General features: G+C 41.2%; 1 gene segment (V, D, J or C); it reads right to left on the bottom strand.

Annotated features, from left to right (window-relative positions):
- Window positions 1-2,275: 2,275 nt before the first annotated feature.
- LOC120988994 lies at window positions 2,276-13,790 on the bottom strand. The segment is given in 5 exon segments: window positions 2,276-3,046; window positions 3,706-3,822; window positions 5,216-5,284; window positions 12,726-12,977; window positions 13,692-13,790. Coding segments are annotated over 4 exon segments (477 nt in total).
- Between the last annotated feature and the right edge of the window lie 10,027 nt (window positions 13,791-23,817).

The raw sequence follows: 23,817 nt of genomic DNA, 5'->3' as shown, positions 1-23,817 counted from the left end.
GGCTATTTTTTCCCTAGAAATTTACGTCCAATGTGGATGTAGCCTAGTACTTCTCAACTCTGGTCCAACATCCAATATTTCTGACTCTAGAGGAACATGTCTATGCAAAGGAGCACTGTGTAAAGATTTAATTTCCGTGTGCTGGCACTTCAAGGTAACTGAACACTTGCTGCTATGTTCATCCACAAATTATTGCTGTTCACTGCAGGTCCAGGTAGCTGGATACTCTGGGGGTCATTTATCAAACTGGTGTAAAGTAGAATTGACTAAGTTGCCCAAAGCAACCAATTAGATTCCTTCTTTCATTTTCCAAAGAAGCTGTCCAAAATGAAAAGTGGAATCTGATTGGTTGCTATGAGCAACTGAGCCGGTTTTAATTCACACGAATTTGATAAATGACCCCTTCTGTGTTTAGCTTATTGTTAGAGAATTCTTGAAATTGTATTTATCCCTAAGCTATATCATTGATGTTATCATTGTATTCAGGTGGCATAGCGATGATGATATTGCACTGTGCAGAATAGCTGGCAACATTTAAATATTGGCTGTCTTTCCTACACGGAGCCTATGGTTGGACTAGGACAGAGGAAGGGGATTGTACACGACCGTGATCTCATTTCCAGTTAATATTACAATTTTTATGAGACCGGAAACACCAGACCCCATAATTCCTATCCAAGAGCAGGCCCAAAAAATTCAGACCTCAGACCAGACCCCATAATTGAAGGTAATGTGTCATCAGAAAATGACCTTCTGTTTAAATCAAGTGTTTAAAGAAATCTAAGTGATGTTAAATTTAAATGTCATACTCTACATTAAAAAGAAAAAAATCCTAAAATCCAGCAGTTTTCATACTGGCCAATAAGCCTAATAATACAGGATTGTGTTAGCTGATATGCAACGAACAGACCCCCCCCCCCCCCCAGGGCCGATCGTGTCCCAGGAATATAGTAATGCCGAGGAATGTGGTGCAGCCCTTAATAGTTTCTGTGTCTGTCATGGTTCTCCTACCTAGATACCGTCACTCCCCAGGGTTAGGCTCCGAAGCAATAAAGAGGAATAGTTAAGGTAGGAGATGGAGAATAAATCGAGCCCAGACCTTAATAAAGTTCAACAGGTTTACTTGCATCAACTTGTATCCAGAGAATATTCAGTCTGTCTCTTGATTCCAGCAGGCACACTTGATAACTAGCTTTCTCTGTCTGCTGTGCTAAACTCGGCTTGGGTCTGGTTACTGGGCTTTTGGTCGGTTCTGGTATCCCTGAATTGGGCTGCCTTTGGCTGTTGTCCCTCTCATGACACTCAGTAAGTAAATTAGCAAGGAGGGCTCTATGAGCTACTTCCCTCTGGAGAGACTCCTGCTGCAGCCGGAGCTGCACTATCGAGTCTAGACTGGAATGAACTAGTACTGCAACCCCGCCCTTCTGGTAGGAAGCAGGACTAGCCCACTTCTACCCAAAAGTGGGAGAATCGAATGGTGAGTTCCATTCTGTCTAGGGATCTCTCTCTCTTTGCCAGATACACACCGCCACCTGCTGCTGCACCAGGCATATTACATAAACAAAACAGTTTCATAACAGGATTATGAATGCACAATGTGAAGGACCTGGAAATAAATACAAAGATGACATTTATGTTAACCATTAGGGACAGTAGCAGGGTGAAGGAATGGTAATACCACTCTGGGGTATTACAGATACTGCTTGTTATGCTGCGGATAGTGTTTGCGATGTTTTCCTTGAGTTCAACCAGTGTATGTGGATTGTTAGTAGGGATGAGCGAAGCGAGCTTCGGATCCTAGATCCAAAGTCGCTTCATTCAAAACTTCGGTTTGATTCTGTACGGAGATCCGTCTCAGTACAGCATTAAAATGTATGGCCTCCGACGAGGCAAAGTCAGTTATTCCCGAAATCTTCGGTGAATAACTTCGGTATTTGATTTTTAACATGGAAAGCCATTTTAAAAAGTGGATCCGAACTTGGCTTCAGTTCTGAGGTACCAATTGGAACCAAAACTGATCTTGGATCAAAGTTTTAAAAGGGTTTTTGTGAATAACTGACTTTGACTCGTTGTAGGCCATACATTTTAATGCTGTACTGAGACGCATCTCCGTACAGAATCAAACCGAAGTTTTGAGCGAAGCGACTTCGGATGTAGGATCTGAAGTTCGCTTCGCTCATCACTAATTGTTAGCATACACTTTGTGTTTTAAATTTCCTCACAGATAAAAATCGCATGTGGACAAGTATGGGGAATGTGGTGGCCATAACCCTTGCTCACAGTTCATGAACCCGTGCCAGTGAGTTCCGTGAGGTGTGGCATGCTACTCCATCTTGTTGGAAAAAGCAGGACATTTTTTCTTCTGCAGCATCACTTTTGAAGAGCTGTAAGCAGTATCAGCCAACATAATCCGACGTGCCTAAAGATGCATAGACGTGAATGGGGACCACTTTCACCATCTTTTGTGACTTGTGGGTAATTAAAAAAAAAACAATCCACTTGCTCGTTCATCTTGTCATATTATCGCTGGAGCGGGCTACTTTTTCATGGATCACTCTGTAGTCAATTTTTATAGTTATTAACACAAGCAAGATTACAGTGAAAGGTAATAGCTATATATAGGGGTGATGCTCTGTACTGGATATTGTGGGGCAGTGCCCAGGACAAAAAATTGCTGGAATTCAGATGAAAGTTACATACAAGCATTATTTAATATTTTAGCAAAATGACAGATACATATAAATTATTTACTTCAGTGTAAGAATAAGACATTGGGCCTCATTTATCAAAACCAGTTTACAGAATCATTGCCTTGTTGCCTTTCAGCAACCAATTACACTGCAGCTTTCATTTTTTCCAGAGCAGTTTATGAAATGAAAGCTAAGCTCTGATTGGTTGCTAAGGGCAGCATTCCAGTTTTTCTATTAGACACACATTAGGGCAGGCATCCAGAAAATGCTGCCGATCTTATTGCTGTATAAATTGAATATATAATGGAGAGAAAAGCCCCAGTACAATAAATCTTCACTCGTCCACACACTGGTGTCTGCAAAAAGAAAGGACCATCAGTGATCATTTGAGTCATTACATTCTCAACCACCAACATCATACCTTTTAGTATATATAGGGCGTCTACATTGGTTTCTAGCAAATCTTTTGGGATTTGGGACTTGTCCCACATTAATCGCTCAAAATGTTATCCAACATTTTACATTTCAGAATACTGGGTAGAGGAGAAGTATCTCCTGACCCCCTGCCGATGGCCTTGCCCAGAAGGCCTTGCAGTCAGCCTCAGCCAATTATGAAGGAAGATAGCTGAGATCTCGGTTGATGTGTAATAGGCATATGTAACATCACAGCCAGAACCTTAATGCATTTTTTGGGCATATATTTTGGAGGACATCTGTTAGACAGTCCGGCTTTGCTAAAAGAAATATACTATTTACTAATAGAGGGTAGTTTTGACAGGGAACCCCCCCCCCCCCCCCTTTCTATGATGTCCATATGACCTCATAGGACATATGGGCAGGGGCTTTCCTAATAAGACAATCTTTTGAAAGGACACCTTACATTTTGCTCATGTTTTTTGAACACATCTTTAATATTATTTTGGTTGCTATTTAACAGCCAGCTATGAAGTGATATTTTCTTCTAAAAGCATATGTGTTGTTAAATTTACATCCTGTTTTTATGTTGGATTCTCACCTTACATTATGAAGATCTTTGCACTCAAGATCAGGTTGAAGGTCAGAGTTTTGGCAAACAATGCCCGCATCCCAAGTATAGTTAAGGAGAGCATATTGATTAGCGCAGTGCTTTGAACTGAAAGACAAAAATTTAAGAACTCTGATCCTTCTTTTATTGTAAGATAACTAGTGTTTAGCAGATCGAAGTAATGGAATTCAATTTGCAGCAAAACCAAATTCCGTTGTAATAAATTTTCACTGAAATGGCGGTAAAAAAATAATCACACTGACCTCATCCATTTGAGCACAAAGAGGCCACCGTGGCCATCTTGATTGAAGATCCCGTGTGAATTCTTGTGCGTGTGGATGTATGACTTCACTGTGCCGGCCAGCGTGATCACGCACCGCACGAGGTTTCGCGTGGGGTTTTTAATCAAGATGGCTGTGGCAACCTCTTCGCGCTCAAATTAATAAGGTGAGTATTGTTTATTATTTTTTATAACTGATTAGCCCCTGAAAGCCCTCATTTTTCATCTCAGATGCCGTGATATCAGCGATGAACGCAGCATCTGAGGGGTTCAATGACGGGGTGGAGGCACAATTGCTGTTTCTCATCATTGTGCCCACTACTTACAAAGAAATGTGCTTTGTGATCCATCACCCATTGACTTTGAATGTATTTAGTGATGGATCCGTATTTTTCCATTTTGATTTCACACAACAGCATCCTAATGGAACGTTGCATCCTGATGTGCAAAATCAATACGGACCCATTTAATTCCAGTATTGAGATCCTTTGCCGGATCTCGATACCGGAATTAGCAACGCAAGTGTGAAAGTAGCCTTATTCTTACACTCTGAAGCTGATTTGACTTTCTGTATTTCCTATTTACACATTGTTATTATTTTTTAAACTTTGGACATTGTGCCTAATATACATGATATAAAGAACTAGAACTGCAATGTACACTGTAAAGGTGATAATGTTTAACATTTCTCTTACAGAGCCTTTAGCATGTGGGAACTGTTCTTTCCTGGCTACTTCATTCCATTTAACCAGTAAACGAAAGATGAATTTAAGAGTTGCACAATGTCAGATGGGCCTAAGATACAGACTCCCAATATCAAGGCCTTATTCACATGACAGTGAAAAATGGTTGTTTGACTGATGTTTTAATGGCAATCACAAGGCCATTTTCAGAAGAATGGAAGTCTGTACGTGTATTCACACATCTGTTTTTTAACAAACCGTGAATACCAACCGTCCAAAAATAGGAAATGTCTTATTTTGTCCATTTTCATGTCCGAACAGCCCCCATACAATTCAATTGAACTCTTTTCAATGGCCATTTTTCAGAAAGACATCCGTGAAAAAAACGGACAAGAAAAGGACCATTTTATCTTTTTTAACAGCGGTTTTTTTCATCACTGTCTTGTGAATAAAGCCTAAGTGTCCAGCATTATGGAATAGTCCAGTATGTGAAGTTTAGTTACTCAGTTCAGCATGTATAATACCGTATATGACTGACCTTCAGCGCCATCCGTTCTCCCACACTGGTTGTCTGCAGAAGCTTCTTCTTCAAATGATTTCTTAATACCTGCATCGCAAACAGGAATAATACTTAAAACTGATACTGTACCTCGGGCTTCCAAGACTCTTGGCCTGCTCTTGTGTTTCTTTTACCATTTCTCAACATTCAAATAGTATTACTTCCTTACATGACATTCTAAAATTACTGAAAGAGCCTCAGCTTTTCACCAGTGGTATAACTCATGGAAGCCTGTGACACTCAGTACTACTAGCATGCAGTGTTACATTCTCCACTATATAATGGTTGCTGTATGCCATTGAACAATATCTTTTATTTGAAATTGTCCCCCATTTTTGAAGGGTAGTAGATACTATAGTAGTAGCTTACTATATAAAGTTCATTTTGTCTTTCTGGCTGCTGCTATTAAGGTTTATGTCCATTTTTGAGAAAATCTCCACTTAAAATTTTGCGGTAATTCAAGGACTTTCAGAGGATGAGCCAGGAAGAGGCAATTTTTATTGCGAATATCGGCACTTCGAGAATTCACGAATATTTAGAATATAGTGCTACATTTCGGAATGATGAATATTCTTTATTTTTTATTTTTGTTTTAAATACAGTACACATCAGGTGATCATCCCTCCCTTCTTCTAGCTTGTGGGCCAACGAGAAGGCTTTGTCACAGCTTAGCAACATCCCTAGCAACCAATAGGAAAGTTGCCTACCCCTTACCATATAAGAACCTCCCCAGCAGCTATTTTCTAAAGTTTATTGCAGTTATTGTCTAATGTGCGTTGTTCTATTACATTAGACAGTTAACTTATACATATAATACAGATAGTTAGGGGGAGATAGTCAATGTAGGTTATATCCTGATATAGTGTAGCTGGTTCCAGTGCAGGGTGTTAGGCAGTGTAATAGGTTCTGCTGTCTATACATACATGCTACAGACATAGTGCTGTGATGTCACAAGTTGCACATATTGCGAAAAAATATGCGCATCATTAATTGCTGAAAATTCGCAAGCGCAAATATATTGGAGCACTCTATCTGCATATAAAGCTATTCTAATGTTCTGCCGTACCAACCATTTTCTCCAGTCTCAGGAAACTTATACCAGCTTGAAAAATGTAGCATAAGTGACCCACGCCGGTATTTCGCACGCATTACGCGAATAATACATTGCCGATTTTCACAATCAAGAATATAATCTCGAATATATGACGAATATTTTACAAAATATTTGCGAAATATCTAAAATTTTAATATTGCCCCTGCCGCTCATCACTAATGCTGAACCAAAGTTATATCAAGCCCTATATATTGCCTGCTCATTTAAATGGGTTTTTGCACCAATTAAAGTGAAGAAACTGAGCCTATGATATTCAGAATGATGGAGCCACAGGGCTAGTTAAAGGGAATTTATCACCAGTTACTTTATTTACAAACATCAGGAGAACCAGTTAAGGCTACTTTCACATGAGCGTTCGGGTGTCCGCTCGTGCGCTCCGTTTGAAGGGGCTCACAAGCGGCCCCGAACGCATCCGTCTGGCCCCAATGCATTCTAAGTGGAGGCGGATCCACTGAGAATGCATCCGCCTGCCAGCGCTCAGCCTCCGCTCCGCTCAGTGAGCGGACACCTGAACGCTGCTTGCAGCGTTCGGGTGTCCGCCTGGCCGTGCGGAGGCGAGCGGATCCGTCCAGACTTATAATGGAAGTCAATGGGGACGGATCCGCTTGAAGATGACACCATATGGCTCAATCTTCAAGCGGATCCGTTCCCCATTGACTTTCAATGTAAAGTCTGAACGGATCCGCTCAGGCTACTTTCTGACTTAGAAAATTTTCTAAGTAATAATGCAGACGCATCCGTTCTGAACGGATGCAAACGTCTGCATTATCGGAGCGGATCCGTCTGATGAAACATCAGACGGATCCGCTCCGAACGCTCGTGTGAAAGTAGCCTAAGCTGCCACCACCTCATCTCTGTTTTAGTAACTTCTTGCATTCCCCACGTAATATCAATTCTGGGGTATCTTTTCATATAACTCTTGTGGTAATGTGAACAGTGCTGGAAGGTGTGTTGTCCCACTTCAGGTACCTCAGATGGGTGAGACAGATAAAATCCAGAGAGTGTCAGTAGTCTCAGCAAAGCATAGTTTGCTGAGACATTTCTGTATACATTTGTTGGGCTGGATTTTACTTGGACTGGTGGCTAGACTTGGTAGAGTGAGTTCCCAGTCCACACCCTTCCAGTACGGGTTTTCCTTTCTACCTGAGGTGATCGCAGGTGAGGCCTGCTGTAATCAGGCTTGCATAAAGCACCTCAGAGTAGGTCAGTCTGAGGAGGGAGAAGTGTCTGTGATACTGGGGCAGAGGCTCTGTGGGTGGTCTCAGTCAGGAAGACTGAGGGGCTACAAGGCTATGCGAAGCCTGATCTCTCCCCTGTGTGGACTGGCGCTTGATGAGTGGAACCTGCTAAGGCTTAGAGCCTGAGACCCTGGCACTAAGCGGTACTTAGAGATGAGTCAGGGAAACCTATGTGTTTAGGTAGAGCCCAGACGGGCAGGAGTTTATTTTGTACAACTGTTTGTTTATGCGGACGTGCCGCAATAAAACACAGTTTTGGCCCTTAAATCCTGCTGTCTGTGAAGATGTCTGTGAGTCTGACCCCCTGAAAGAGAGACGATCCCTTACACTCTATGTTGTGTGATTCCTCTGTTATTCCTACTTGAAGTTTATGAGTAAACTGCCAACAGTCTGCAATACAGTCCAACTGGGTAATACCAGTTGGTGGAGTTAGACTGTGCAGGAACACATCCCAGACAGCAGGTAACACGCCGATCAGCTGTTTTTGTCATCCGCCGAAAAAAGAAAACAGTGGGTGGAGCTGGAAGCAGAAAGCTTTATTCACTGCGGAGTGGCTTGTGCATCCGGCTTCTTCCACTGTTTTGTTTCCAGCTCCAATGGTTACTGAAAACAGCATGATTAGTGGGGGTGCTGAGTGTTGGATACCCAGCTATCGATATTCATGACCTATGACATATAGAGACCAGAGAAGAGCATTAACCTCTTAAGGACACATGACGTACCGGTACGTAATGATGTCCTGGTACTTAAGGACACATGACGTACCGGTACGTCATGTGTTGTTCCGATCACTGCCGCCCGGCCGGCAGTGATCGGAACCCGGTGCCTGCTCAAATCATCGAGCAGGCACCTAGGCTAAATGCGCGGGGGGGTCCGGTGACCCCCCCATGTCGGCGATCGCGGCAAACCGCAGGTCAATTCAGACCTGCGGTTTGCTGCGATTTCTGCAGTTTCTGATCCCTGCGGTCCCTGACCGCGGGGATCAGAAACTTTAGTATTCCTAAAATAGATCTGTATCCCTCCCCCTGCACCCCCCGAGTGATTTTAGCCCGGTGGGAGGTGCAGGGGGAGGGTTGCGGGCGGTGTGGGCGGTGCGGGAGGCGGGCGGTGCGGCAGGCGGGATCGCGATCCCCCGCCCGCCTCCCCTTGAATGATCGTTGGTTTCTAGTGGGGATACCAGGGTGCCAGCACATTGCTGGCACCCTGGTATAAACGGCTGACATCTGCGATGCGATGTCAGCCGTTAACCCTTTCCATACAGCGGTCCGTACGGACCGCTGTATGGAAAAGGTTAACAGCGCAGGGAGCTCCCTCCCTCTCCCATCGGGGGGCTGCTGTGCCTTTGCAGCCCCCCGATGGGAGAGGGAGAGAGCCCCCAGAGAGCCCCCCTCAGCCCTGTGCTTACCCTTCCCCGTCTGCGCAGTTCTGAGCAGACGGGGAAGGTTCCCATGGCAACAGGACGCCTCTCAGGCGTCCTGCTGTCCATGGTGCTGAACAGATCTGTGCTAAAAAGCATAGATCTGTTCAGTGTAAGTAAAATACAGTACAGAACAATATATATTGTACTGTACTGTATTATACAGACATCAGACCCACTGGATCTTCAAGAACCAAGTGGGTCTGGGTCAAAAAAAAAGTTAAAAAAAGTGAAAAAAAAGTAAAAATCAAAAAACACATTTATCACTGATTAAAAATGAAAAAAATAAAATTCCCTACACATGTTTGGTATCGCCGCGTCCGTAACGACCTGATCTATAAAACGGTTATGTTACTTTACCCGAACGGTGAACGCCATAAAAATAAAAAATAAAAAACTAGGATGAAATTGAAATTTTGCCCACCTTACTTCCCAAAAAAGGTAATAAAAGTGATCAAAAAAGTCGCATGTACGCCAAAATAGTACCAATCAAACCGTCATCTCATCCCGCAAAAATCATACCCTACCCAAGATAATCGCCCAAAAACTGAAAAAACTATGGCTCTTAGACTATGGAAACACTAAAACATGATTTTTTTTGTTTCAAAAATGAAATCATTGTGTAAAACTTACATAAATAAAAAAAAAGTATACATATTAGGTATCGCCGCGTCCGTATCGACCGGCTCTATAAAAATATCACATGATCTAACCCCTCAGATGACCACCGTAAAAAAATTAAAATAAAAACGGTGTAAAAAAAGCCATTTTTTGTCATCTTACGTCACAAAAAGTGTAATAGCAAGCAATCAAAAAGTCATATGCACCCCAAAATAGATGCCAATCAAACCGTCATTTCATCCCGCAAAAAATGAGACCCTACTTAAGATAATCGCCCAAAAACTGAAAAAACTATGGCTCTTAGACTATGGAGACACTAAAACATTTTTTTTGTTTTAAAAATTAAATCATTGTGTAAAACTTACATAAATAAAAAAAATAGTATACATATTAGGTATCGCCACGTCCGTGACAACCTGCTCTATAAAATTACCACATGATCTAACCTGTCAGATGAATGTTGTCAATAACAAAAAATAAAAACGTGCCAAAAAATCTATTTCTTGTTACCTTGCCGCACAAAAAGTGTAATATAGAGCAACCAAAAATCATATGTACCCTAAACTAGTACCAACAAAACTGCCACCCTATCCCGTAGTTTCTAAAATGGGGTCACTTTTTTGGAGTTTCTACTCTAGGGGTGCATCAGGGGGGCTTCAAATGGGACATGGTGTAAAAAAAAACTGTGCAGCAAAATCTGCCTTCCAAAAACCGCATGGCGTTCCTTTCCTTCTGCGCCCTGCCGTGTGCCCGTACAGCAGTTTACGACCACATATGGGGTGTTTCTGTAAACTACAGAATCAGGGCCATAAATAATGAGTTTTGTTTGGCTGTTAACCCTTGCTTTGTAACTGGAAAAAAAATATTAAAATGGAAAATCTGCCAAAAAAGTGAAATTTTGAAATTGTATCTCTATTTTCCATTAAATCTTGTGCAACACCTAAAGGGTTAACAAAGTTTGTAAAATCAGTTTTGAATACCTTGAGGGGTGTAGTTTCTTAGATGGGGTCACTTTTATGGAGTTTCTACTCCAGGGGTGCATCAGGGGGGCTTCAAATGGGACATGGTGCCAAAAAAACAGTCCAGCAAAATCAGCCCTCCAAAAACCAAACGGCGCACCTTTCACTCTACGCCCCGCTGTGTGCCCGTACAGTAGTTTACGGCCACATATGGGGTGTTTCTGTAAACAGCAGAGTCAGGGCAATAAAGATACAGTCTTGTTTGGCTGTTAACCCTTGCTTTGTTAGTGGAAAAAATGGGTTAAAATGGAAAATTAGGCAAAAAAATGAAATTCTCAAATTTCATCGCCATTTGCCAATAACTCCTGTGCAACACCTAAAGGGTTAACGATGTATGTAAAATCAGTTTTGAATAGCTTGAGGGGTGTAGTTTCTTAGATGGGGTCACTTTTAGGGAGTTTCTCCTCTAGGGGTGCATCAGGGGGCTTCAAATGGGACATGGTGTAAATAAACCAGTCCATAAAAATCAGCCCTCCAAAAACCATACGGCGCACCTTTCACTCTACGCCCCGCTGTGTGGCCGTACAGTAGTTTACGGCCACATATTGGGTGTTTCTGTAAACGGCAGAGTCAGGGCAATAAAGATACAGTCTTGTTTGGCTGTTAACCCTTGATTTGTTAGTGGAAAAAATGGGTTAAAATGAAAAATTAGACAAAAAAATGAAATTCTCAAATTTCCTCCCCATTTGCCAATAACTCTTGTGCAACACCTAAAGGGTTAACAACGTATGCAAAATCAGTTTTGAATACCTTGAGGGGTGTAGTTTCTTAGATGGGGTCATTTTTGGGTGGTTTCTATAATGTAAGCCTCGCAAAGTGACTTGAGACCTGAACTGGTCCCTAAAAATTGAGTTTTTGTAAATTTCTGAAAAATTTCAAGATTTGCTTCTAAACTTCTAAGCCTTATAACATCCCCAAAAAATAAAATATCATTCCCAAATCAATTCTAACAAGAAGTAGACATATGGGGAATGTAAAGTCATCACAATTTTTTGGGGTATTACTATGTATTACAGAAGTAGAGAAACTGAAACTTTGAAATTTGCAAATTTTTCCAAATTTTTTGTTAAATTAGGTATTTTTTGGTGCAAAAAAAATAATTTTTTTGACTTCATTTTACCAGTGTCATGAAGTACAATATGTGACGAAAAAACAATCTCAGAACGGCCTGGATAAGTCAAAGCGTTTTAAAGTTATCAGCACTTAAAGGGACTCTGGTCAGATTTTCAAAAAATGGCCTGGTCCTAAGGTGTAAAAAGGCTGTGTCCTTAAGGGGTTAAAGAAGGGGCTGCTTTGCTTTACATTTTTTCCTTTTTCAGTTTAAATGTTGACAAGGTGTAGACCTCTTATAGTGCAAAACAGTCCAAAAAATGAATAACTTAAAGGGGTTGTCCATTTTTTTGGCTACTGTTGACCAATATTTATGTAAGATGACTAAATGGCACTTACTTATGTAGCTTGTTTTTTTGTTATTCTTTGCATTTGCTTTATTCCAGAAGCGATGCCACCTTGAGTATATTTTATATGAAGTCCACATAGAGGTCCTGATCGTAAGATGACCACTGATTGAGGGTCATGTGACCAGGAAAATCACTCAGTCTCCTCCATTCAAACACCATGCATTGAATTCCCAACAGTGCAAGTGCAGATGGCAGGTACATTTATCAAACTGGTGTAAAGTAGAACTGGCTTTCCAAAGGAGCTGTGAAAAATGAAAGGTGGAATCTGATTAGTTGCTATGGGCAACTAAGCCAGTTCTACTTTACACCAGTTTGATAAATCTCCTCCACTGTATTTGAATGGAGGAGGAGAATGAGTGATTTACCTGGTCACATGACTCTCCCCCCATTCCCAAAAGCAGCCATTTTATGGACAGGACCAATGTGTGGACAGCACAAAAGACTAGTGAGGGGGGAATAACTTATGAAATATAGAAAATAATGCACAATGCTAACAAGGTCTCTATTACTAAGAGCCATATAGTCATCTTACATACACATTAATCAACTGTAACCAGAAAGTGGCAAACACATTTAAGTTATTGTGGAAAATCAAACATAGATAATAAATTATACTTTGCCTTTGAAAATGTTAGTCTTGTCCAGGATTTGCTTGACTTCACATCCAAAGACGTCTGACTTTACATTGTGAAAACTGACCGCGCTGTACAATCCATTCTTAGACAAGATGGTGGTAATATTCTCTTGTTTGATTTTATTAACAGAGATTTCAATATCCTTAGGGTAGAAATCTTTTGCCAGACAGGCTGTGGAGGAGTTTTCCCCTTTAGTTTTCAACTCAAAGACTTGAGGAGCTGTGGTAGGTTTCTTGCCTGGAACACAAAGACCAATTTTTAGGTTTCAGCTTCCTAAAGTCAGCTTTTTTTCAGCTTCAGCTTCAAGTCTAAATATCTATCTATCTATCTATCTATCTATCTATCTATCTATCTATCTATCTCATATCTATCTATCTCATATCTATCTATCTATCTATCTATCTATCTATCTCATATCTATCTATCTCATATCTATCTATCTATATATATCACACCATATTAAACCTATAATGCAAATATATATATAGTAGACAGTCAATGTAATCTAGCTGTTACCTGGCAAAGCTACAGGCTTTGTGTCTCCTCTACACCACTGCCTCTGTTAAGGAGCTGAGCTATAGCCAGCAGAAGACACTGAAACATTAACTCTTTCTACTCACACCTCTAAATTATAAAAGATTTCTATATCACTTACTGCAGATTCCCTAAGTACCGTAAGTAGCAGCTGGATAAATTAGTAGAAATTATTTTTTGTACAAATCAGTAATTATTTTTATTATTATTATTATTATTATTATTACGTGTCCTTTTTCGAATATATTACTACTAATCAATATTTTTAATGGGTGATTCCGTACATGATAACTAGTAATTACTTTCTGAAGGTATCTGTGCTCTCTACCTATCTCTTGCTTTATTTCCTTTTAGCTTGAGTAGATATCATATTAATAATATTATATGGTTATTACTTACAATATTCAGTATTCTCACCTGGTTCTACAGTTAGCTTGGTGCCCGATCCAAACACCATTGAGTTTGTGTAGGTTACTCCGACATGCACGGTGGGTGACTACTTTGTTCTTATCAACCTGTTCCCCAGGTAGAGCAATATGCAAATACTATTCAAAGCTTCACGTGTGATGACTAAAACAGCATTTTCTAAACCCCTGCTGCTTAGTAATAGAATTTGTAAGAATTATTATAATGAACTAGAAATATTATTCTATACAATATCTGTTAATTTACTATTATTTTCATTAGTGACAGTTTGAGGTATCTGTGTATGTGACTAGTAAAGTATTAGCATATAGACCGTGTATACTGGAGGCTTTCATGTGGCATGCTGATCATTGCACTAGAAGAATTTAGTGTCTGAACTTTGTACACATAAATCAGTTGTGTCTGGTTTGTATTTCTGAGGAGCCGAACACAACTGATATATGTGCACAGGTCCAGTGTCTATAGACAAAACATCCCAGCAGGGTTTTTCTGTCTGGTGCTATTTGACATCCACCATCACAACTGGTGCGCCACATGAACGCTCCCATAGAAAACTATGTGATCCGTTCCAGCTTTAGCTCCCCTACGCTGTCTTGTGCTCCACACCGGAGGAAACTGGGCTGGAACTCTGGATATACAGTTGCAAGAAAAAGTATGTGAACCCTTTGGAATGATATGTATTTCTGCACAAATTGGTCATAAAATGTGATCTGATCTTCATCTAAGTCACAACAATAGACAATCACAGTCTGCTTAAACTAATAACACACAAAGAATTAAATGTTACCATGTTTTTATTGAACACACCATGTAAACATTCACAGTGCAGGTGGAAAAAGTATGTGAACCCCTAGACTAATGACATCTCCAAGAGCTATGTGGAGTGAGGTGTCAGCCAACTGGAGTCCAATCAATGAGATGAGATTGGAGGTGTTGGTTACAGCTGCCCTGCCCTATAAAAAACACACACCAGTTCTGGGTTTGCTTTTCACAAGAAGCATTGCTTGATGTGAATGATGCCTCGCACAAAAGAGCTCTCAGAAGACCTACGATTAAGAATTGTTGACTTGCATAGGGCTGGAAAGGGTTATAAAAGTATCTCCAAAAGCCTTGCTGTTCATCAGTCCACGGTAAGACAAATTGTCTATAAATGGAGAAAGTTCAGCACTGCTGCTACTCTCCCTAGGAGTGGTCGTCTTGTAAAGATGACTGCAAGAGCACAGCGCAGACTGCCCAATGAGGTGAAGAAGAATCCTAGAGTGTCAGCTAAAGACTTACAAAAGTCTCTGGCATATGCTAACATCCCTGTTAGCGAATCTACGATACGTAAAACACTAAACAATAATGGATTTCATGGGAGGATACCACAGAGGAAGCCACTGCTGTCCAAAAAAAACATTGCTGCACATTTACAGTTTGCACAAGAGCACCTTGATGTTCCACAGCAGTACTGGCAAAATATTCTGTGGACAGATGAAACCAAAGTTGAGTTGTTTGGAAGAAACACACAACACTGTGTGTGGAGAAAAAGAGGCACAGCACACCAACATCAAAACCTCATCCCAACTGTGAAGTATGGTGATGCGGGCATCATGGTTTGGGGCTGCTTTGCTGCGTCAGGGCCTGGATGGATTGCTATCATCGAAGGAAAAATGAATTCCCAAGTTTATCAAGACATTTTGCAGGAGAACTTAAAGCCATCTGTCCACCAGATGAAGCTCAACAGAAGATGGGTGTTGCAACAGGAAAATGACCCAAAGCATAGAAGTAAATCAACAACAGAATGGCTTAAACTGAAGAAAATACGCCTTCTGGAGTGGCCCAATCAGAGTCCTGAACTCAACCCGATTGAGATGCTGTGGCATTAAATCAAAAAAGCGATTCACACCAGACATCCCAAGAATATTGCTGAAATGAAACAGTTCTGTTAAGAGGAATGGTCAAGAATTACTCCTGACCGTTGTGCACGTCTGATCTGCAACTACAGGAAACATTTGGTTGAAGTTATTGCTGCCAAAGGAGGTCCAACCAGTGTTTAAATCCAAGGATTCACATACTTTTTCCACCTGCACTGTGAATGTTTACATGGCGTGTTCAATAAAAACATGGTAACATTTAATTCTTTGTGTGTTATTAGTTTAAGCAGACTGTGATTGTTTATCGTTGTGACTTAGATGAAGATCAGATCACATTTTATGACCAATTTGTGCAGAAATCCCTATCATTCCAAAGGGTTCACATACTTTTTCTTGCAACTGTATATGTGAAGGAGCGCTTATATTTATATAAAGCTAGGTGTTTTTATTGCCATAATATAAAAGGTAATAGAAAACAGCAGCATACGCTGTAAAGATTAATTTCCCTCTAAATATCACATAAATTATCTGGATAAACTATATGAAAACAACAATCCTACTATAAGAGTATTTCTTCACTGCAATTTGCTAGACCAAAAATAACCATCTGAACTATGAATTATAGGTAAAATGCTGGAAACAATGACATAGAGTCATATGTAGGAAATACCTTTAAAATGCTACATCATTTATGTAAAGAAGCAATGCTGCATATAAAGATTTATAATGTTCTATTAAATTTTTAATTAAATTTAGCTATCTAAATTAGTAATAAAAGTCGCAAACACTGTAATATTTTCCATTCTTCTGCTCAGTTGTAGGAGCAGACGAAAGGAGATAGCGGAAGGGCTGGGTTTGGCACATTACTGACATGAACAGAACCTTACAGATCCTAGTTACTGTAATATGATCTGTTCGGTTTCTGTTCTAAATCTGAAGAACATTTTTCTGTTTTAGCAGAGAAAAAAGTCCTGCGTGCATGAAATGAATGGAAAAGGAAAATAAAATAAATATAAAAAAACATACATTGAATATAAAGATTTCAGTCACTTTCTTGGTTGGACATAAAGTTGTGTTCCCTTTCCAAAAGTCAGTCCTTGAAGAACCTGATCTCCAGAATGACCCACTGTGAAATACGCTCCTTCGAAATCTCCTGCAGAGTACAGTACATGTATATTGTACCCAGGTGGGATCTTTAGTCTCTCATACATACTGTAAATCAATATGTATTTCATTTAAGCCTATTATGATATTCAAGAGAAAAAAAGATATAGATATAAAGTGTTAATTTAGGATTTGTGCCATTTGTGATTTCTCAGTGGCAATCCAAGTTAATACATTGTCAGTGTGAAAGCTGGAGAAAGCACCTTACTCAGCCATGTGACCTCCACAGACCAAGAATGACATAGAAAGCCTAGTAGTAGTAGCCTATTAGCCTTGGCTTTTACTATAGAGTGACACACAGTGCTCTCTTCCTAAATTATTTTGGAGAGACTTTTGGTGCAATTTGGATTTAGTGAAGGTGTACATGAGCCAGTCTGTCAATACCGATTTCACCATATCGGTCAATAAATCTCCATATGTCATATCCATGGCTAGATAATCCCCAAAGCTCTCCTTCAATACTGATCATTACAGATGAGTGAAGTTTTCAAATTAATTAGTCATAAATTGCTATAAATCAGGTATACCCAGGTCTCTCTGCCTTATGTACGGGCACACAGAGCGGCTGTGCTGCTGGTGGGTTGCGTCCATGCTGCAGTGAAGTACCACCCGGCCAATTAGCCCGCAGCTTCCCTTTATTTAATAATGAAGACCACACTTTATAGTCCTTCTTCATTGTTAATGGCACCTTTAATGCACCTTTAAACAGGAGCTGTTGCTGGTATGGGGTTTGGCTGGTTAGGTGGGGGCACAATATGCATATTATTACTGTTCTTGGCTGCAATCTCCTGCAGGTTATTTGACAGTAAACACAGAATATTAATTAGCTCTGGCATACCCACTTCTCCAACCCCAGCGCTCTCCTGCCCTACAGGTGAAGCCCTTCTTCTGCCATCTGCTTTTCCTCCTTTTCCACATCATCTAATATTGATGAGAATATGTAATCAGGAACATCTAGCTCCTCATCTCTCTGCATCTTGCTGACTTTTCTAAGACATGGAGACTTTGAAGCAAGAAGTAAAGCCAGCAAAGGATGAGGATGGTCATCATTAAGACATGTCCCCCCTAAGGGGTGCAGACTGGACGGTATTGGTTGGCACGCTGGCAGTGGAGTAATAAAGCCTTCCATCTTATTGGTATTGAATTACATATCTTAGTTTACGGCTGATGTAGGAATAAGTAAATGTAGGAATAAATAAATAAAACTTATGGCGAATAAGTCTCCCTGCAGTCTCTCTACACTCTCCCTGCACTCTTCCTGCACTCTTCCTGCACTCTTCCTGCACTCTCCCTGCACTCTTCCTGCACTCTCCCTGCAGTCTTTCTGCAGTCTCCCTGCACTATCCCTGCACTATCCCTGCACTATCCCTCTCCAATAGACTGTCTTCTATTAATCATTTTCAGCAACACTGGCCTGAGCGCATGAGTGCTTGCCACGTAACTCCCAATGCTCATCTCACAGGACAATGGCGAAGACCGCAAGGGATGACGGTTTTATAGGGCTGTGACATCACCCGGGATTGTTATCTGCGGATTGGCTGGCTGCACGGCACTATGGGTGATCTCACATTCCTGGGAATCTTACTTTCATTTTGTAACATCTGCAGATACCATTTTAGGAAAAACTGGACAAAGAAATTTGGATTCACTGTGAATCGACGTTTTGCTAAACTTCAGACTGAATTCTGCTTCGAATGCTTCACTTAGCACTACTGATCAGACTTCACCTTAGGTTTTAAGGACTGTACATAACATTCTTTTCTTTTTATCCCTGCCAAGGCTCCTCTCTTTTCCAAGTAACAAAATGGCCAAGGAAAGAAAAAGGCGCTCATAGGGTAAATAAGTTTAAACCTATTGGTTTATAAAAATACTCTGGTTGCGTTTTTGCGCCTACGGTCCACCCCTCCACTCAACCCCCGGTCCAGTGGAAATATACCCTACTCTTTTCCAAGGGCATTGATAGGGTATGCCATCTGACACTCAAAAAGAGCTTGCTACAGGACTTACATGTCCTACATCTTGCTTCTCCCTCAAAAATGGTCATTCAGCCACCAGAGAGATCATAAATATTCTTCCTTAGTGCCATAAAATGATGGGAATAACACAACTAGTATGACATCAACATTATTTCCTATGACAAAAAACAAACATGACCTTCTGTGTTGTAAGGGTATTTTTAACTACTGATAGTACCGTACTTTAATTCTGTCACCTTTAATATTCTGTGTAATGATATTCCTTGTATTGCAGTGGGTTAGGTATAGTTAGATCATTCCCATCCCCCACTGTGCTGAGGTCACGTTCCTGAGTGGTTATCTCAGAAACATACGTGCTGCACACTGGGGGAGGGGCTGAAAGGTATAACTCTGATTTGCACCAACAATTAGTGGGCACTCCACTTGGAACTTCATTTTAGGTAGGATGAATTGATCTATCCCTATTTCTTGTACACCCTGGAATGTCGTTCATGTGCTACAAAATGGTGACTGGAGTCTCACCCCAAATTAAATGTGTAGGCCAGTGATGATTATTTACTTTTTACTAGTCTGTATGTCATTTGTCTGTTTTACCTTTTATTTAACCCGTTCGCTACCAGCACCGTACATGTACGGCACTGGCTGCTCTGGCTTAAATCCCAGTGCCGTAGTACTACGGCGCGCTTATCGGCTGGGTGCAGGAGCTGCGCCCGCCCAATCAGCTGCAGGGGTCCAACAGTGACTGATTGCCGGACCCCTGCTGTATGCTGGCGCATTAACCCTAGATGTGCCGCAGTCAGAGCTGACCGAAGCACGTGCGATGTATGGGGAGGGAGCTGCCATAAGGTCCCCGTGCTGCTGTGAAGGGGACACAATGGCAGGGAAGGCAGCCCGATGCCTTCCTTAGGCATCGTGGCTGCCTTCCGTGTGAGCCTGTGAGATCCAGCCCCCTGGATCTCACAGGCAGGAAGCTGTAAGTGTATTACAGTGGTAATACACTTACAGCCAATGCATTACAATACAGAAGTATTGTAATGCATTGTACAGGGGATCAGTCCCTCAAAAGTTGAAGTCCCAGAGTGGAACAAAAAAATTAAGTGAAAAAAGTAATAAAAAATGAAGTTTTACAAAAAAAATTAAAAGTTTCAAGTAAAAAAAAAAGAAAAAAGCATCCTTTTCCCAAAATAAAGTAAAAAAAAAATAGCAAAAACTAGTCACATGATCCAGCCCGTCAGGTGAACGCCGTAAAAAAAAAAAAATGTGACAAAAAAGCCATTTTTTAGACCCCTTGCCTCACAAAAAGTGTAATACCAAGCAATCAAAAAGTTTTACGTACCCCAAAATGGTACAAATCAAACTGTCATGTCATCACAAAAAAAATTGCCCCTACCTAAGACAATTGCTCAAAAAATAAAAAAAATATGGCTGAGAGCCATATTTTTTTTATGGCAACACAAAAACAAAATTTTATTCTGTTCAAAAAAGCTTTCACTGTGTAAAACTTTAAAAAATAAATAAAAATAATAGACACATTGGGTATCTCTGCGTCCATAACAACCTGCCCTATAAAATTATGACATGAGATGGCCCCTCAGGTGAATGTTGTAAAAAAAAAAAAGACAAAACAGCCATTTTTTGTCACCTTGCCTCAAAAAAGTGTAATACCAAGCGATCAAAAAGTCTCATGTACCCCAAAATGGTACCAATGAAAACGTCACCTCATCCCGCCAAAAATGATCCCCCACAAAAGACAACCATTAAAAATATCAAAACCAACCGGCACCAGTAAACCAATCCATCAAAATCTGCACTGCAAAAGCCATATGGCGTTCCTTCTGCTCTGAGTCCTGCCATGTGCCCCTTGAGCAGTTTACCAACACATATGGGGTGTTGACGTATTCAGGAGAAAATGGGTAACAAATTATGGGGTGATTTTTCTCCTGTTACCCCTTGTGGAAATGAAAAATTTGGGGCTAAAGCAACATTTTATTGGAAGAAATGAAACTTTTCATTTTCACAGTCAAGTGTTTCTAAATTCCATTAAACGCTTGGTTGGTCAAAGTGCTCAGTACCCCCCTAATATATTATTTAAGGGGTGTAGTTTCCAAAATGGGGTTACTTGATGAGGGTTTCGACTGTAGGGGTACGTCAGGGTCTCTTCAAATGCAAAATGGTGCCTAAAAACCATTCTAGCAAAATCTGCCTCCAAAATCCATATGGGGCTGCTTTCCTGACCACAGGCACATGCCCATAGAGCAGATTACCGCTACATATTGGGTATTTCTGTAAACTGCAGAATAAGAGTAATGCATATTGAGGTTTATTTTGCTGTTAACCCTTGCTGTGTTGCAAGAAATAAATTGACTAACATAACATTTTTTAATAACATTTAAAAAAAAAAAAAATCACCTCCATTTTCCTTTAATTCTTGTGGAACACCTCAAGGGTTAACAAAGTTTGTAACATCAGTTTTGAATAATTTGAGGGGTGTAGTTTCTAAAATGGGGTCATTAATGGGTGGTTTCCATTAGGTTAGCCTTACAAAATCACTTTATAACTGAATTGGTTCTTTAAAAAAAATGGTTTGGGAAATTTTGGTGAAAATTTGAAAAATTGCCTTGTAACGTTCTAAAAAAATTGCCTTGTAACGTTCAAAAAAAATTAAATTACGCTTACAAAATTATGCCAACAAAAAGCAGACATATGGGGAATGTTGATTGATAGCTATTTTATGAGGTACTACTATCTGTTTTAAAAGTAGAGAAATTCAAACTTACTAAATTGTGAATTTTCCTAAATATTTGATACATTTTGGATTATTTTATAAATGAAGGTGAAATATATCGACAAGTACAATGTGTCACGAGAAAGCAATCTCAGAATGGCTTGGATAAGTAAAAGCTTTCCAAAGTTATTACCACATAAAGTGACGCATGTCAGATTTGCAAAAATCGGCCTGGGATTTAAAATGAAAAAATGGCTCGGTAGTGAAAGGGTTAATCACACTTAGTAAATATATTTATTCACTTAGCCTGCTTAAGCATATTCATTCTAAAATCTTTTGAAGTCACATTTGAAAACACCTTTAAAGTCTGCATTTAAATAAGGGCTCTTTCACACTTGCGTTGTTCTGTTCCGGCATAGAGTTCCGTCGTCGGGGCTCTATGCCGGAAGAATCCTGAATATCCCCATGCATTCTAAATGGAGAGAAATCCGTTCAGGATGCATCAGGATGTCTTCAGTTCCGGACCGGAACGTTTTTTGGCCGGAGAAAATACCGCAGCATGCTGCGCTTTTTGCTCCGGTCAAAAATCCTGAACACTTGCTGCAAGGCCGGATCCGGAATTAATGCCCATTGAAAGGCATTAATCCGGATCCGGCCTTAAGCTAAACGTTGTTTCGGCGCATTACCGGATCCGACGTTTAGCTTTTTCTGAATGGTTACCATGGCTGCCAGGACGCTAAAGTCCTGTTTGCCATGGTAAAGTGTAGTGGGGAGCGGGGGAGCAGTATACTTACCATCCGTGCGGCTCCTGGGGCGCTTCAGAGTGACGTCAGGGCTCCCCACGCGCATGGATGATGTGATCGCATGGATCACGTCATCCATGCACATGGGGCGTTCTGGAGCGCCCCGGGAGCCGCACGGACGGTAAGTATACTGCTCCCCCGCTCCCCACTACTACTATGGCAACCAGGACTTTAATAGCGTCCTGGGTGCCATAGTAACACTGAACGCATTTTGAAGACGGATCAGTCTTCAAATGCTTTCAGTTCACTTGCGGTGTTACGGATCCGGCGGGCACCTCCGGCAAATGGAGTACACGACGGATCCGGACAACGCAAGTGTGAAAGAGGCCTTAAGCAAGTTGTATTTATTTAATTTTATAGGATGGGGTTAATAACTTTGTGTTTTGATTTTGCATTGTGCTTTGGAGGTGTGGCTGTCTCCATTTTGGTTCAGCACCCTACACAGACATCTCTCCAAGGTTGTTTTTAGTTACAGTATATAACAGGAGCGTATTTTCCCTGAGTTCATTTGAGGTTAGGTACTTCATAATCATTTATTCAGCTGCCACTTTGTCATTTGCTGCATCATAACAGGACAAAGTGTAGTGCTACATTACATTTAGCCTTTTGCTTGTGGGCTACATAACCTTTTGGCACTTTGCATGTGAATTACAACTACCCTATTATTTTGCCCAAGAAGAGACCCGTACTGGCTGCAGCTTCTGCAAATGAAGGTCAGCCTTTGAGCTAGACCAGCCTTTGAAGGAGTGGAATAGAATTTTTTAAGAAGGAAGAGGAGAGACCAACAGCACCTCTGATAGTGGAGTGGGAAATAGTAAGTCCTAAAAGGCAGCATGGCACATGGGTAGTAGGTGTCCCCAATGAACAAGCAGCTTGCAAAAGGAGAGAGACACTTTAGTCAGGCAATGGGCCACATGCCAATATAAAATAAACAATATAAAATAAAATAATATAAAATAATATAAAATAAAATACCGTGACGCACAGGATGAGCCTGAGATCAAAAGAGGTGCTCTCAGTAGAGTAGATTCACCCTCAGGGTTCCATTTCATAATGACCAGAACGTAGCGGCATGACGTAGGGGTGCCGCGCTCCTCCTCTGGCTGCCCTCTCCTCTCTCTCCCCACCTCGCTCCTGGATGTGAAGGAACGCCGATCCCAGACCAGACCAGCCCTGGCTAATCGAGCCTAGAAGGGACCGAGAGCAACCTCCAGACGTGACCTCCCTGATGTGACCTGCCCCTGGCTGCTTCGTCCTGCCGTCTGCCGCGATCTGCTTTGATGCAGGATTAACAGTGCTGTCTGTTACTTTCCCTGAGCGGTCTCCCGCGGCTCAAAGTGACCTGCTGCCTGCCGCTTCATCCTGCCGCCCGCCGCTGCCTTACGGTACCTGCCTTGATCCACTGCCTGCCTGCGGCCCGCTGTATGGTATCTGCTCTGCCCCTTGTTCACTGCCGGCTGTGACCCGCCACACGCTGTTTTTTGCCTCTGATCGGTGGTATCCCTGTGTTTGCCTGCATGTGGTCTGCTGCCTGCGAGGTATTGGGGGCGCTGGAGCTGGTGAGCCTGCTGGGTTGCTGAGCTGCGGTGTCCG

This window comes from Bufo bufo, chromosome 2 (genome assembly GCF_905171765.1).
Source record: "Bufo bufo chromosome 2, aBufBuf1.1, whole genome shotgun sequence".
Taxonomy (NCBI): Eukaryota; Metazoa; Chordata; class Amphibia; order Anura; family Bufonidae; genus Bufo; species Bufo bufo.
This window is presented reverse-complemented; position numbering and strand designations above follow the sequence as displayed.